Source organism: Callionymus lyra, chromosome 15, assembly GCF_982586985.1.
Source record: "Callionymus lyra chromosome 15, fCalLyr1.hap1.1, whole genome shotgun sequence".
NCBI lineage: Eukaryota > Metazoa > Chordata > Actinopteri > Syngnathiformes > Callionymidae > Callionymus > Callionymus lyra.
Genome location: NC_141832.1, coordinates 8,208,526 through 8,226,067, shown reverse-complemented (window position 1 = coordinate 8,226,067; position 17,542 = coordinate 8,208,526). Strand labels below are relative to the sequence as shown.

The 17,542-nt window shown below is 43.6% G+C and overlaps 1 protein-coding gene across 14 annotated transcripts in view; it reads left to right on the top strand.

Annotated features, from left to right (window-relative positions):
* Positions 1–17,542, top strand: part of nfixb (nuclear factor I/Xb) — a 169,475-nt gene that overhangs the window by 53,017 nt on the left and 98,916 nt on the right. For 5 of the 14 annotated variants that reach the window (XM_087809014.1, XM_087809003.1, XM_087809000.1 and 2 more), the window contains one exon: positions 3,411–3,942. In XM_087809014.1, the coding sequence (XP_087665140.1) occupies positions 3,411–3,942 (532 nt within the window). Of the gene's footprint in view, positions 1–2,006; positions 3,009–3,410; positions 3,943–17,542 lie in introns of those variants that run through there. The other 9 variants (XM_087809004.1, XM_087809009.1, XM_087808998.1 and 6 more) reach the window with 5 other exon arrangements.

The window sequence follows — 17,542 nt, the reverse complement described above, 5'->3', positions numbered from 1 at the left end:
TACTATGTTTATTTTAAAATATACATTTATTAAATTTGTTAAATGCATATTAGATTTGGTTATAAAGAAGCAGAATCATTTATATTTAGAATCGTGCAGTTGAATGTATGGTCATGAGAATGAAAATATTGTTTTCATTTATCTCATCATATACGTTTTTGTTGATAATAAATGTCAGGAGCTTATTCAACGTCGCTCCTGAACGACCTCACTTCCTGGAGAGACGGACAACAAATCTTTTATTGATCGTCTGACGACCGCGACAGTCCTGACTCGAGTGACTAGAAGGGATCTAAGAGCTTCTTTTATTTGTGGGATTTATCTCTCAATCCAACTTACTTCAGGAGCTTTTTTATTTATCTCGCTTTAGCATTTCCGCGAGTATATGATGCGTTTAACTGCAAGGTCACCTTCAGCGGTCGCCATGTTTGACCAGAGAGTCCAGTTTTATCATCAAGCGCTTGAGTTTTTTGATTCTCTACAGATAGTAAACACGCCTGCAGTCGATTACCTTTTGAATATTCGTCTTCATCGTCTTCTGTCGGAGCGACACACGAGTCAGAGACAGAATAACTGATTTATTGAGCGTCTTCCCTTGTTTCAGAGGGTTTTTGTTGTATAATGAAACTAGTTATTTACGGTAAACACGTGAAGATTGATAATAATTCGGACCACACGCTACTGAGCGTCATCGTCTTATCAATCTTTTGTTTAATCTCAGTTTAAACTAGTGACCAGTCAGAAGATATTTGGCAACATCTGCTTGTAGCAACACATTTACAACTTTCTTTTAAAGGCTTGGAAGTAGTGGTTTCCTTTTTCAGTAGGTGGCGCTGTTGAGTACTGTCTGGGCGAGCGTTGAACTTAAGGACGAAGCTTCATGAAGTGTCGCCAGTTGCCAGCCCTTACGCCATCGCTCGTAGCGCTCACTAGTGCTAGCAGTGCTAACTGGCTAATCTGCGCTATTTTCCTGTCTTTTGATTGGCTGTCGTGCAGTCATATGATCGGACGGACCAGGAAGTGTCTCGTCAGGCACGGATTATGTATCGTAGCTTCACCAGTTTAGGGTAAAAGTGAGGTCTTTGTGTCTCTGGTTCTAGTGTCGCATCATGAGCTCTCAGCGAGACAGTCGTACGGGAGGAAGTCTGTCGTTTGACTTCCTGCGAGGTCAACGTGTCGACCACGGCGTGCTCGTTCATCGACGAGTCTTTCTCCTCTTGTGTGTTTACAAACGGGGGGTCCGGCCTCTGAAACGACTTAAAGTTCCTGATGTGTGCATAAAGACTCTTTGTGTGGTCGTCCATTATCAACCTTCGTCGACATCGGGCGAGCGAGTCCCGCTCGCCCGATGTCGACGAAGGTTGATAATGGACGACCATTTTTTTTTTTTCTTCCCCTCTTCGTGTAAACATGGCCGTTTCCAGACGAGAGAGGGGGGAACGAACGTGTGTTCCGGGGGGCCCCCACGACGACACGCTTTAATGACGAGGCAACATGGCCGCCACCGAAACCGTCTCGCGTTTCGTGTGTCTGCGGAAAAAAAACGCCGGTCGTTCACGTGTGCGGCGACGCGGCGCGGCTGTTTTTTTTTTTTTTTTTTGGTGTTTCTTTGTTTGCTGTGGTTTAACCCGCGAGCAGCTGCCGGTGGCTCTGGAGGGATCCTGGAGCCGTGTCCTCTTCCCTGCCATCCTGTGCCAAGGTGGCATTATGCAAGGGAGGAAGGGGGGGGATGGGAGGAAGAGGAGGGTGGTGGACGATGGCGAGCAAAGATGGCTGCGGGGGGAACGTCACAACTCCCCCCTAAACTTTGCCTCGGTGTCACGGCGGAACTTGTCGATTTGGCAGATCGTGCGGTGACGGACAAGACCGCGAGAACCCCGCACCCCCTCTCTCTCTCTCCCACCATCACCCACCTGCTCTCTCTCTTTTGCACGCCGCCGCCGCCGCTACACCCGCTTCCACACCCTCCCTCTCCTCCTCCTCTCTTCCCTCCCTTTTTCGGCTCTTGAAGCGAAGGCATTGGCTGCGCTACAGGCGCGCCGCTGCCAAATAGGTGGGCCCTACTGGCGCTGGCAGAGGCTCAAGCGATGGTTAGGGAAAGAGCGCGGCGAAGGACGAGAGACGGCGAGCGCGAGGCAGGAAGCGAAAGAGAGAGAGTTGGAGAGACGAGGGGAAAAAAGAAGCAGCACTCGGCTCTGCCAGCGGTCGTACACGCTCGTCCAACATTGATTCGGGCTCTATTTTTTTTTTTTTTTTTTTCTTCTCTCTCGCTCTCTTCTGGCCCCCCCATCTGTGTGTGAGTGTGTGTGTGTCTTACGCCGGGATCACACACACCACCAGTAACACTTTGCCAAGGATTTTTTTTTTTTTTTCCCCCCAAGCACAAAGGATTTTTGTCATTTTTAAGTGCAAGTTTGATCAAATATCTTATCAACTTCACGCAACTTTTTTTTTTTTTAACCCCCATGACCTGCTGGTCCCACTCCAGCTTTTTTTTTTTTTTTTTGGCGCGAACTCTGACCTCCGCTCTTGGTCAGCCTAATTATTTTACTCCGACCTCCTAAGTTTTTTTTTTTCATCTGCTAATTCTCCACCCCCTCGCCAAAAAAAAAAACAGCGCTCGCTTTACATTGGGGAGCGAGGGAGGGAAAAAAAAACTGGTGCAGGAGATTTTTTTTTTTTTTTTTTTTCACTTTAAACCCGGTGCCAAATTTATGATGAGAGTGCAAAATGGTAACTACCGAGGCCGTCTGTCTTACTCTTGCAGTGTGCGCCGGTTTGTTCAGTTTGTTGTGGAAATGTGAGTCTGGTCGGAGCTCGCTCGCACACGCTCGCCACCGACAGGAAATGGTATGGCTGATCTCTTAGCGGCGCATTTCAACAGCGGTCTGGTAGCGGCAAAGCTTGGCGGCGGCGGCGGCGGCGGGGAGCGACCGGTGTGTGGCAACCCTGGCACGGGAGCGCTGTGGCGAGATCTGGGCTTTGTTGCTCACAGATATGTTGTGAAGGTATTTTAGCGGAGACAACTTTGACTCTTGGACGGCGGGGAATTGTTCGCCGCGGCGGACGCTCGTCACCGGAGCCTTTTTTTTGGCAGAGATGGCGGGAATTTAAACGCGTTTTTGATAAGAAAACGCTTCCATTTATTACAGTTTATTGTGTGTTTCTACTTCTACTTATTCTATTTACTTTAATTAAATGATTTTTTTCAATTTATCTCATATGCTTTAACTTTTTTCTTCCTTAATTCTTGGATATTTTAAATAATTTATCGATTTATTAGAAAGTTTCTGAAGCTAAACGTCGTATTACGGACATAAATGCATCTGTTTTCCACGTCTTTCGACAACGATAAGACGCGTTCTTCCCGTTCGAGTTGAACTCACCGCCGCCTCTCTTCCCGTCCGCAGGATGAATTTCATCCCTTCATCGAGGCCCTGCTCCCGCACGTCCGTGCCTTCTCCTACACCTGGTTCAACCTGCAGGCGCGCAAACGCAAGTACTTCAAGAAGCACGAGAAGAGGATGACCAAGGACGAGGAGCGCGCCGTCAAGGACGAGCTGCTGGGCGAGAAGCCCGAGATCAAGCAGAAGTGGGCCTCGCGCCTGCTGGCCAAGCTCCGCAAGGACATCCGGCCCGAGTTCCGCGAGGACTTTGTGCTCACCATCACGGGGAAGAAGCCGCCGTGCTGCGTGCTCTCCAACCCGGACCAGAAGGGCAAGATCCGCCGCATCGACTGCCTCCGCCAGGCCGACAAGGTGTGGCGGCTGGACCTGGTGATGGTCATCCTGTTCAAGGGGAGCCCGCTGGAGAGCACGGACGGCGAGCGGCTGGTCAAGTCGCCGCAGTGCTCCAACCACGGCCTGTGCGTGCAGCCGCACCACATCGGAGTGACCGTCAAGGAGCTGGACCTCTACCTGGCCTACTTCGTCCACACACCAGGTACGAGCCGCCGCCACCTGCTGATCCCAGAGACGCGTGTGTGTGTGAGTGTGTGTGCGATGTTTGTTCTGTAATTGTGTGCAAATTCCTCCTAATCTGTCAACAAAACCTTTTTATCTGCACACGTGTCACTTTGTCTCACGTCTATAATGTGTGTGTGCGCGGAACTGGAGTGTGTCATTATTGTGTGTGTGTGTGTGTGTGCAGCACTGTGACAGCTGACCTACTACCAGGTAGTTTAGAAGGCAAAGGGAGTCGGCACCTTCAACACATGGTCACACACTCATCGACAAACACACAGTTACACAAACAGAGACTCGCACACGGAGCCGTAAAGAGACACGCACAAGGTAATGCACACGGTGACCAACACACAACCATACACGGTCACACACGGACATAAACGGACACACAGACACACACAAGGTCACACGCACAATCGCACACACACTTACGTAAACACAGTCACACACACTTAAGTAACACAGATACACATCTAGACACACAAACAATCACACACAAAAACACACACAAACACACACGGTCACACAGGCACAAAAACACACACAAAGACACACACCCAAGGTCACGCACACAGTAACACACACAAACACACACACACTCGCAGCCATTAAAACACGTGCACATACAGACACAAACACACACAGACAGACAAACACTAACACTCTCACACACAGACACACAAAAACACGAATGCACAGACACAAATAAACACGCACAGACACAAAGACACACACACACACACAAGGTAATGCACACAGTAACACACACAGACACAAACACTCACAGACAGACAAACAATACACACACACACACACACACACAAAGAAATACACACACACACTCTCTCACACACACATACATTCACACACAGAGATACACACACACAAAGAAATACACACACACACACACACACACACTCTCTTACACACATACATTCATACACAGAGATACACAAACACTCTTACACACAAATAAATACACACACACTCTCACACACACACACACAGAGACACACAAACACTCTCTCACACACACACATACATTCACTCACAGAGACACACAAACACACGCACATACATTCACACACAGATACACACAAAGAAATGCACACACACTCTCACACACATACATTCACACACAGAGACGCACACAAACACAAACCCTCTCACACACACATACATTCACACACAGAGACGCACACAAACACAAACCCTCTCTCACACACATACATTCACACACAGAGACGCACACAAACCCTCTCACACACACATACATTCACACACAGAGACGCACACAAACACAAACCCTCTCACACACACATACATTCACACACAGAGACGCACACAAACACAAACCCTCTCACACACACATACATTCACACACAGAGACGCACACAAACACAAACCCTCTCACACACACTCTCTCCCTCTCGCCTCTGCGTGTGTGTTCATGTTTTATTTTCCACGTTGAGACGCTCCTGCTGTGACGAGAGTTAAAATAGAGAAACAAGGTTTCAGTTTCATCTGTAAACAACCGTCGGTGCTGCCGTGCTGAGCTCGTCACGTCTGCAGCTGTCGAGCAGCGACGCACGCCGAGATAAACGCACTCCTTCTCGTTCCAACCCGGAGACCGAACCCCATCATTTCAGGGGGTTTTAATGAGAATTTCAAGATAATTAAAAAGAACATCTTCGCGCTTCAGTCGCCCTGGAATATTTTACTTCCTCCCATCGATCTGGAGCGAACATCTCGTCGCACGCGTTTTCTACTTCCCTCCAACTCGTCCTCCTCAGACTGGCACACGGTTCCGCGGGCCTTAATTCCTCTCCTTGGCAGAGGGCTGCGGCGCTCCTGTGTGACGGAGAACCTCATGCCAGGCTGCTTTTCAGCCCAGTGTGTAACGCCGCTGGAGTCCGCGGGGCCTCGCGAGCCAGTCTTTCCTCGTCCACAATGCGCCGCCGCGAGAAAGCGCGGCTCAGATTAGCTCCCAGCGCAGCCGCTCGCCCCTCGGAGGCGACGGTCGCCCCCTTTTTTGTGCCCGACGCCAGCGCCAACCTCTGCCTTTACGATGGTTTATAGCGAATATTTGAACCTTTTTCATAAAACAATGAGAACAATACTCAAGTTAATAACAACATTAACAACCTAAATACATCGTTAATGTCAACATTGTCAATAAAGTTTTTGTGAAGACAACAAAGCAGAGGCTAATAACAACAATGACATTCATGCCAATAAATTATATTAAAGACCACAAATGATAATAACGGTGATGAGATGTTAACAGTTTCAACAACTTAAACAACATTGTTAATGTCAATATTGTCAATAAAGTTTTTGTGAAGACAACAAAGCAGAGGCTAATAACAACAATGACATTCATGCCAATAAAATTATATCAGAGACCACGAATGATAATAACAGTGATGAGATGTTACAGTTACAACAACATCGTTAATGTCAACATTGTCAATAAAGTTTTCGTAAAGACAACAAAGTAGATTCTAATAACAACAATACCATTCATGTCAATTAAAGTATATTACAGACCACAAACGATAATGACAGTAATGCAGACGTTAACGGTTACAACTCCTTAAATGACGGGGCAGACGAAAAGGCATCAATTTTATTGACAATATTGTCATTAACAGCGAATGCTAATGACAACAGTAACGTTAGTAAATAAATGCAATAAATATATACAAAACTTATAAAAATGCATGAATAAATAATTCAAAAGTTGCCAACAACAAGTAAAAAGTTAAGCAGATGTAATAGCAGAACAAAGGATATTATTGACATTAACAAAGACAAATATCAGTAATTGTGATGTTTACAGTAACAACAACTTGAATAACATAGCAGACAAAACTTTATTTACAATATTGTCGAAGACCATAACAGCGATGCTAGTGAGGATCATAACATATACCCCAAAAAAAAAAAAGAATCATAGAAAAAACAATAACAACATAAATAAAGTTACAGGAAGTTTATAAACATCACGACTAGGACAACAACTTTATTGACAATATTGCCATTAACGAAGACAAAACTAGCAATGCTAATAACGTCAACAACATGAATTGCCAAAAAAGTAAATCATAATTAGAGTAATAATAACATTAATCTTAACAGTAACTATAAGTCAAATAACATCATAGATAAAAACAGCAACTTTATTGACAACAGCAGTAATAACTAAGAAATGAATATTAATTTAGTGGTAGAATCTACTCCTCTGTTCTTCTTTAACCTTTATAACTCATGATTTTAATTTAAAAAACTAGTTTTTGATCAGTAACTAAGCAGATACGTTTGTTTTTTCCCGACATTTGTTTCTTTGGTTGGTTTCTTGGCCGCGTCAGGTGAAGCGACATGAACCGACACGCGTGACGTCGTCTCTCCCCCTGCAGCTGCCGACACATGTCGTCAGTCCACTCGCTTCTGCCAAAAAAGAAGGGAAAAAAAACCCTCAAAAAAAGATCAGTTTGTCTTCATTGAATTTGCATGTCCATGAGTCAGAGCCGGGATCCGCGGACCACACATGCTCCGATCACTCACATGTCTCATTAATGTGAAGGAAAGTGGAGTCACGTTGCAGGGACGTTGGACGGCGGTGCCGTGTGGGGTGAACTGGAGTTTACGTCTCCTGTGATATTCTTAGTGCCCTCGGTGTCTTGTGGAAGATATCAGCTTCCCTCTCTCTCTCCCTCCTCTCTCTCTCCCTCGCTCTCTCGAGGCGAGGGTTCCACTCCTCGTGATGTCACCGGGCCAGAGTGACGGACGCAGGTCCCTGCCTCGCTCCCCGGCGAGCTGGGACGCATCAAAGCGGGATCGGAACTTCGACGCTTCTGCTTCGCAGCTGCGCCCGGGTTCCACCAGAACCCCGAGATAAGTACCTGGCGACGGCACACGTTGGGAGCTGAACCCTGAAAGTATTTGCTCTCTGCGGCTGATGATGATAATGGCTGAAGGATGTGCAGGAAGTGGGAAAATAAAAAAAAAAAAGTCTGAGCTCATCAAGTGAAATCTGGGCGCCGCCGCAGGCCTTCCTCCACCTCGTGACCCCGGCTCGGGTCGTGTTTTTTTTTTTTTGTGTGTGTTTCGGAGCGACGTGTTCAGAATTCGTAGTATCTGCCTCGCTCCAGAATTAGTCATATCTGGAACCGGCACCGGCCCATACGGGTTTCATTACGGCTGTTATGTTAAAAAGATGTTTGAGAGTGCGGTCGCTGTATCTGTTCTCTCTCTCAGTGTGCGAGCGCCAATTATGTGTGTGTGTGTGTTCGTGTGTGTGTGTGTGCGACACTCGGCCACCACACCTCCACGCCGCTCCTGAGCGAGATGTTCATTTACCCATCAATGTGTCGGCGCCACGTTACGAATGGCGGCGCGAGCGGCTTTTAATAGCGGCGAACAAAGAGGCGAGCGGACAGACGGGGAAGGCGAGCGCCAGCCAGAGAGTCTTAGCACCTTCTCAGTCACGCTAATCCATCAAACGCATCTTATCTGTCTTGCCCAATATCCTGGGCCTCAAAGAGACGCCGCCGCCGTCAGATGTGCCGAGATAATGACGGCGAGGGACAAACAGGAAGGAGTGGGACTTTTTTTTTAAACACGCCTTTATATATATAAACCCGTGAGACTGGCACTGAGAACATTGTGATATCAAGGTGTAGCTCGTCTTGTTGTCTCACCTGCTTAGATGTTCACCTGGATTCTAACCTGATATACAGGGAAATACCGCAAGAAATCAACCAGTCAAGTACTCTAGCAATACTACAAATATCGTAGATCCTAAAGTATCACAATATATTACAAAATATCCTATCGTTGTCCCTCTATCGTCATAAGTAAGGAAGGCAATGTTTTGTCAAGTGTAGAGATTCTTGACCTAAGCTAAAGCTAAAGCTAGCTGTAGAAGTGTAGAAAAAAACTGACATGAATCGCTTAATTTCAAATAATAACATTTGTGTACTGTTCTGATGATACTATTTCCATTTATGGTGGGATGAACAAAATGATCATCTTAATTTATTAACTACCGTTAGCTGTTTTGCTAACTATGCTAACAGCTGTAATTACTAATGTTACGATCTGTTATTTGAGCAGCTTCGTTCACGTTAACTTGAACATCCAAAAGTTTGTAGACTCGCAGCTTAAACCAATGTCTTGTTAGCATGTTACTAAAATAATGCTTAAGCTAGCTCGTCTTGTTAGCATGCTAGCTCTGCACTTCGTTGCCTTAAATAATCTAAATATGATATCATGTAATCTATTATCAGTTAATAAAAATGTGTACACAGAAAGTGGCACTGATACTTTTTGAAACAATGCTAGGGCTAGGTCAGTATGCTAGCTTTGCACTACTGTGCCTAAAATACTTGCCCTGGAATCAGTAATTTGTTGTTTTTAAAAATGTGTTTATGGAAAGTGCTACTGGTAATGTTGTACTTAACTTTTTGAAATGATGCTAAAGCTAGCTCATGTCGTTTGCATGCTAGCTCTCCACTAAAATTATCTAAATATACCATGGAATGTTATCAGTAATTTAAAAAGTGTACACAGAAAATGGCAATGATATTTTTTTCAGTTCACTTTTTGAAACAATGCTAAGGCTAGCTCGTTTTGTTAACATGCTAGCTTTTCACTACTGTTCCTGAAATACTTCACTTATGTCCTGGAATGTTATCAGTATTTTTTTTATTTTTATAAATGTGTTTACAGAAATTGCTACTGCTAATGTTGTAGTTACCTTTTTTAAATGATGCTAAAGCTAGCTCATGTTGTTATCAACTACCCGCGGTTTTATTTATTTATCTATAGCCTCCTAGCTTAGAGCTGCGCGCCATTGTCGTCTACTTTTCCTTGTGACAAATTAAAGTTGAATTTGATTGACATGTCACTTAATACGAGTGGTTGACGCTCTTACGCGAGTGATTAAAAGTATAAATAGTCTTTTTTTTATGTGATTCTATTGACATTTTGCTGATATTTAAACATCAAAAAAATATGTAACGACGAAGTCAAGAATTCTAAAACACTTGGATCGAAGACGTGAATAAAAAATGGACAGAAGAGCAAAAGTAACGGCCAAATAAATCAAGTAATTGTATCTTCTTGACTTGTACTGGTGAGATAAATGGTTTTTGTTCGGGACAAAGAGTTCTGGCGTCGGCCGGGAGAGAGAGAGAGAGCGAGGGAGAGAGAGAGAGAGAGAGAGCGAGAGAGAGAGAGCGAGGGAGAGAGAGAGAGGATGCTGGGAAACACATTCATCTGGTGTGAAAACCTCGGCTGGAGACACTTCGAGGGGAAAACTTTCTTACACTTTGTTGTCGTTCGGCATAATGTGGCCAATAAAGTTTGAGCCCCGGTCGAACCCGGGGGCCGCCGTCAGCGCCGCGGCCCCCGGGGTCTCCAGCAGCCGAGCTCGGCTCCTCATCTCTAAGAGTGCGAGGGGAGAACACAGGAGGAGCTGCTGGTGAACACAATATTCCAGAACAATCGCTGCTTCCAAAACAAACTTGAGGTTTTTATATCGTCTTCTGTCGACGCGCCTGACCTCCCGTGACCCCCGGCTCTCGCTATAGGAGGCGCCGCCTCGTCCTCGCCACAATTATCCAGTTTACTGACTAGCGTTTCAAAGACGGCACGTGTACGAGTGAAAGAAATTAATTTGGACACAAAAGGTCAGGTTTGAGCTCGGCAAACAAACCTCTCGTACCAGAGAGCGCTTATTGTGGATTAGCTTTATTTCCTAATTTCACTGTACACTGGTTTTTAATTATTTGTGCAATTAAGGTTCGTAAATAAATGTAAAAAGCTGCGGCTAAACTGCTTTTTAATTTATTGTTGTGAAGGTTTTCCCCTTTCTTTAACCAAACCCATTAGTTTGACTTTAAAACACCAAATGCTAATTGATATTGAGTTTTTCATCCTTAAATTATTTATTTAAAAGTTGAGTTTTTTTTAAAAGCTTAAATCTGTGAAAGGCAAAATCACATTTTTATTTATCCCTCACTACGTATATGCCGTGGATAGTAAATTCCAATCGAGGTACAATTCCCGAAACGGAATAAAATGTTTTTTTCCTTTTTTTTCTGTTGAACTCACACCTTCATTTGCAGACTGTCCCTAATTCCTATTTCCATCATTAACTCACGGACACACTCTTACTCTTGTTGTAATGTAGCAAGAATATAAACGGCAAAATGAGATTATAACATTCCAAAATTGTGCTTTATGGCGTCTTCTATTGATCACAATAAATCCAGCCTTGATAAATATACAACAACATCTGCATTTTAATGATTTTAAAACCCAAAATACTAAAAAAGTAACTTTTGTTTGGGAATATATAATTGAAAAGGCTGGTTTAGTTTGAGCCAGTGTTTAATTTAAAACACTATTTTATAGCTGTGGTGCTGAAAATACATAATTAAATACAAGTAATTATATTGTAGCTTCATTATTAACAGAAATAAGAAAAAAGACTGAAAATTGACAAATAAATAAATTCTGACATTTTTATTAATTGATAAAGTGGCAAAAATGTGATTTTGTGTTTAAAAAAAAAAAGGAAAATTCAAAATAAATCAGTTTGTATTGTGTTGATAAAATAAAGTAAAAGGAGATTTTACGTCATGTGATGTCAAAAAAACACTATAAAACTGGACACTTAGAGAAAAAACCCCTTTAAATTTAAGATTATTTTCTTCTTTCTGCTGCTCCGTGTGTGTTTTCCCTCGCAGTGCTGTGAGATTTCACATGTGTCCGTCTCTGCTGCCAGACCCCAACGCCGTCCGAGACCCGGCAGCGCGATGTTCCGAACCGACCCGGGGGTCCGACGCACAGATCGGCGCCGCACGGTTTTTCCACCCCGCGACCCGGGTCGACGTTTCCCACACGGAATAAAAAAAAAAACGCACACTTTTCTATCGCAGATCCCAGAATGAATTTTGCCGAACGCTGACGTCCGTGGCGGCGGCAGATACGAGGCGCTGATACGAGCGAGGGGAGGAAGAAGCGAAGGGGAAGAAAGATGATGCAAAGCGGCGCCGGCAGACAAAGGGAGAGGGAGGGCAGATATTCAGGCTAGTGGGGCTGGTTGGCAGCGTTTGGCAACCGAAAGCTGCGGCTCCGTTTAGACGCTGCCAGCTTTTCAAACCGACACAAGCGTCGCTGCCAACTTCCCTGCTTCTGATCCTTTCTTTCTCCCTCCTATTTTCTACATCTCTTCCAGAAAATCCCCCCTTTTTTCTTTTTTTTTATCCCCGGCTCTCGCTCCTATACGGTCCTCGCTGCAGGGATCCCGAGAGCGGCTGCAGAGAATTTAAACGTTTTTCTTTCCTTAAGCCGGTGATGTAATGGACAAACAGCACAACAAACCCCCTTTTTTTATTGTGGGTGATGTAAGGAAGGGACAGAAACGTGCCTGCGAGCCAGGATTGTATAGCATCGCGATGATTTCCTCTTGAAATCTTCATTTAGTTGGAAAATAACACACTTGAGATGAAGGTGTGATTTAAAAATAAATGACAAAACAAAGTGTATATTTGTTTTTTCAAGCTCTTAAAGGAATAAAACCAACTGCAGTTGATTTGTTTTAAATTAAAATCAGTTTTTTATCTCCTTAATATTCACATGAGGGTTAAAACATTCATTTATGCTGCAGTTCTTCTTTAAAAAGTGGTGAAATCCACCAAAAATATCGCCTTATTTTAAATATAAAAGCAACTCATCTGCAGGAATATGTAGTTCATGTAATAATAGACTAATAACATTTAATTATACAACATAATATGTATCTTTATCCATTAAAAATACACCATTATTCAAAGTTTATTTGAGTTTCGTTTAAAAAAACAACCCAAAAGTAAAGCATTTTGTCGTGAAATACACAAATAAAAGACACAAACCGATGCACACGAGTTAATATAATCAATAAAACCATGAATAAAACCAACATAAATCTGGTTAAAGTCGACTTTTTTTTTTCATCGTGTGTTTAATCAGGAAAATCGAGGTTTTGGACTTTGGGCCTCCGGGCGAGACAGGAGGGATGTGCGAGCGAGGACGGGGGAGGAAAGGGGGGGTGCGAGGGGGGTGTCGGTTCAACGCCGGGTGGTTGTGAAAATGACCCAATAATGATCCGAAAATTAGAGCCATTATTCAGGGAAAGTAAACAGGCCTCTCCGGCTGTGAAAGGCCTCCATTCAGGCGGGAGCAGGAGCAGGACTCCTTTCTTCCTCTTCACGGATCCACCCACGGCCTCGAGAGCCTCGCTTTTGTCCGGGTGAATGTTCGGGGTCGTGGGGGTGGGCGAGGGTGGAGGGCGGGTGTGTGTGTGTGTAGGGGGGGGGAGCGTTGTGTTGTCAGCGAGGGCCGCGAGTTAAGCTGCCGCAGGTTCATAAAAGTCTCGGAATTAATGGAATCGTTTCAGTCTTTTATTCCAGTGGAGTTTGGAGGTCGACGACCCCGACCTACGGACGACCGGTTTATCTTAGTGATGTCACTTCCTGTCTCGGAGGATTCACGTTGAAACGCGGTCGATCGACGAGCGCGGATTCGTTGGACGTCGACGGTCTTTTGTTTCCGTCGGAGGAAACGAGTCGATGGTTTTTTTCTGGCGTCTTTTACACGTTTAGTTGTTGTTGGCGTTGCCGTTTATTCGTTTTTTCTTTCTTTCGTTCGTTGGTTCAAAAGAGCGAGGGATGACGTTCAAGACTCAAGTCCTGTTGCTGCGTAAATTCTTAACCATTAAATGTAGGTTAAGTTAAGTATGTAATAATCACATTAATTCTGAGGAAAATGTTATAAATATAGAACCAGAAAAACCTTTATTTACAAAGTTTTTATCGACAAATTTTTGGCACACAAGTTAAATGTAAATAAAAATGCCGATAGAAATTGAGCGAGTGATGGAATATAAATGATATTTACCAATGTAGTGTTTACTAATATAAATAATAATATTTTTAATGACTAATGTTGATAAGAATAATTTATGGATCTATTCATAAAAATGTGTATTAAGGGCCAAATATATATTTTAACGATGTATATTTGTTTTCATTTCCATCTGCGAACATTGACTCTGATGTTCTCTCCGAAGCGCCGGGCTCGCCTCCCGGGTCGGTCCCGGGCGCCCGATCAAAACTCACCTGACGTCTTCACTCGCTCGCACCATCTGTCGGCCGTGTCTCCGCTCGCGCCCGCCGCCATGTTTTCATCTCCGTGTCGTTCACGCCGTACATCAGCTGGGCTCGAGTCCCGCGGTTGCCATGACGGCGGCGGCGGCGGCGGCGTCACGTATATATTCTCCTCTTTTGTGTGTCGTGTTCTGGTCCGGGTCCAAGCTCGCTCGGCCCGGTTGGCACGGCGACTCGACACGTCGAGCTTGGACGTGTTTCCGCGGCCCACAGCGTGAGCGAGCGGCGCTCTGCCAGAGGATTCCACCCGGATCACTTTCAGCGTATAGACGGCGTCTCGCGTCGTACGGAGCCGGCTGCACGCCCGGGTCACTCACCGGGCTTTGTTTGATCCAGACTTCACGCTCTGATCACAGTTGTTGTCTTTCCTGAAATGTCACGCTGACGCGAGGACGTTTAACAAAACCTGTCACTTCCTCTCCAGTGATTCATCGACACGAAGAACACTTTCCTGCTTCAGTGACTAATAATAATAATTAACTTGAAGATTGAAAGTGTAAAAGTGTAGTTTTGTGAGTATTTGTATTATTGCACCGACGTAACTAGTTTGAACTGGACCGCACATACCTCTGCCAAGGAGATCATGTCACATGAGGATTGTGTCGGCTCATGAGAGAGACTGAGCTTCACCACAGGGAATTTAACTCACTTTAATTAGTTCCTTCTTCTGAGTTAGTCTTTCTTGGTTAGTTTTCTTCCAAGTTACTTTTTCTTAGTTAGTTTTCTTCCAAGTAATTCTTTCTTAGTTAGTTTTCTTCCAAGTTACTTTTTCTTAGTTAGTTTTCTTCCAAGTAATTCTTTCTTAGTTAGTTTTCTTCCAAGTTACTTTTTCTTCCTAGTTAGTTCTCTTCCAAGTTAGTCTTTCTTAGTTAGTTTTTCTTCCAAGTTAGTCTTTCTTAGTTAGTTTTTCTTCCAAGTTAGTCTTTCTTAGTTAGTTTTTCTTCCAAGTGAGTCTTTCTAAGTTACTTTTTCTTCCTAGTTAGTTCTCTTCCAAGTTAGTCTTTCTTAGTTAGTTTTTCTTCCAAGTTAGTCTTTCTTAGTTAGTTTTTCTTCCAAGTGAGTCTTTCTAAGTTACTTTTTCTTCCTAGTTAGTTCTCTTCCAAGTTAGTCTTTCTTAGTTAGTTTTTCTTCCAAGTTAGTCTTTCTTAGTTAGTTTTAATTCCAAATTACTTTTTCTTAGTTAGTTTTCCTTCCAAGTTACTTTTTCTTCCTAGTTAGTTCTCTTCCAAGTTAGTCTTTCTTAGTTAGTTTTTCTTCCAAGTGAGTCTTTCTAAGTTAGTCCTTCCTTCAATTTGGTCCTTCTTATTTAGTTCTCCTTAGTCTTTCTTCATGTTGATCTTTGTTTACATTCATGAAAGTGTTTTAATGTAAGATAAAGTAAGTCAGTAGTTATTTGTTAAGCATGTTTCTCAGACCAGGGTCACAAAGTAAGTCATTTTGGATTTTTAGGTATAACGTAACTAGTTGATAAAATTCTCTCGGGTCGTCAGCCTCATGGGTTGTGTGTGTGTATATGTGAGTGTGTGTGTGTGTGTGTGTATACGTGTGTGTGTGTGTATATGTGTGTGTGTTTGTGTGTATGTGTGTGTGTTGACGGTGTTGTTTTGCATGTCCACTGAAGCTATTTCTTGATTTAGTTTTTCAAGAAAAACCCCAGAAAAACACTTTATTCACTGTAATTGAAAACCGCGTCTACGTTGACGTGGTCGTCATGTTTGTATCGATGTCTCTTGGTCTCGCTCCGTCGCTCTCGACGCCACGAAGCGCTCGTGTGATCCTCGTATCGACACGTCGTCACGTCTCAGCGGCGAGCGTTCGTACGAGCGTTCGTACGAGATCCCCGGAGTGTCTCTTGAACTTCAGAGGAGCGACGTGTGTGTGAAGTGCTACATCGAGGTGTGTGTGGAGAGTGTGTGTGCGCCTCCATGCATAATAACGCGCACCATAGAAGTGACAACAAACGCCGAGTGTCCTCCCAGGACCCCCCCACTCCCCGGCACCTGAACCCACTTTGCACCTGATGCCCGGCGGGCGCGGCGTGTGCTCGGGGAAGACAACGAGCACATATGCTGGAGGACAAGCTGCAATATGTTCACGCGGCGACGCGACGCAGCTGAGACCAGAGGCTTCCTGCAGGGGGGCCGGGAACGCTTCAGCAGAACCCAAATAAGAAGCAAACCAGGCTCCGACAGGACCACCCGTGCTGGTTCTGGCTGCAGGCAATCTGTTGCCTTAAAAGAGCTGATGTCATGATACAAGTATGAGAGGAGTCGTCCAGTCACCGTGTTCATGGGAGAAAGGTTCATGTAGCCATTAGCTTCGTTAGCATCGCTTAGCTTCTGCATGCTAACAGACCTGCAGACACCAGAACGAATGTTGTACAACTTTATTTACAGCACAAAAGTCATGTGTGTGACATGAAAACTCAATTTTATTTTGTATTTTTTAAGGGCCCGGTATCGAACTTTGGTTCATGGAAATACTTGAGTAGTACCAAAGTATCGAAACATGCTCTCGATACACACTAGTGATTTAAACTTGATAATACTTGGATTTTTCCGAAGAAAAACTAACTAGCGTCAGATTGATTTGTCACCGGAAAATGATTTGTCATTAATTTTTTTTAGAAAACTGTTGAAATTAACCCGAAGATGAACAATTCAACTGAAGGTTTTTACCTTGTTTAATGTCATTTTTAATGTGTTTAATGTTATTTGTCTTTGTAGGAATCAAGTTTACAAAATTTGCATCGAAAAAAAATAAAGTATTGTTCAGATACTGGTATCGAAGTGAAAGTATTGGTGTCAGTACAGGTATTGAAAATGTTTTTTGTATTATTATTTAGTTCAACTCTAAATAGAACAATAGGGCTTTTGTTTTATTTCCTCTGTTTTTGTCTATTTATTTCAACTCCAAAAAAAGTTTGCTTTTACATCAGATAAAACCGGTTATATAAAATAAAGTTAAATAATGATTGTACAGATTATAGCTTATTTTATTAGGTTTCCATTATTTTGAGCCTTTTCACTCCTCCTTTATTTTTTGGTGGCCCTTCATAACCATCACTGTATAAGATGTGGCCCCTGACCACTTTACTAGGCGTTGCTATTCTATGCTATTCTTTTTTTTTTTTAGCGTCGTTGATCGTGATAATCTGCAGATTTAAACGATTCACAAATTCTTAGCTTTTAGGTTTTCATTGCAGAAGTTATTTATTGGTTTAATTTAATGACACCACGGGATTACGGGAGCTAGCTGTCATGCTAACTAGCATTAGCTGGTCGTCACATTAAATAATTTGGGAAAAAACATTTTGGAACGACAAGTTTCACCTGTGAAAAGGTAACGTTGAATATTCGC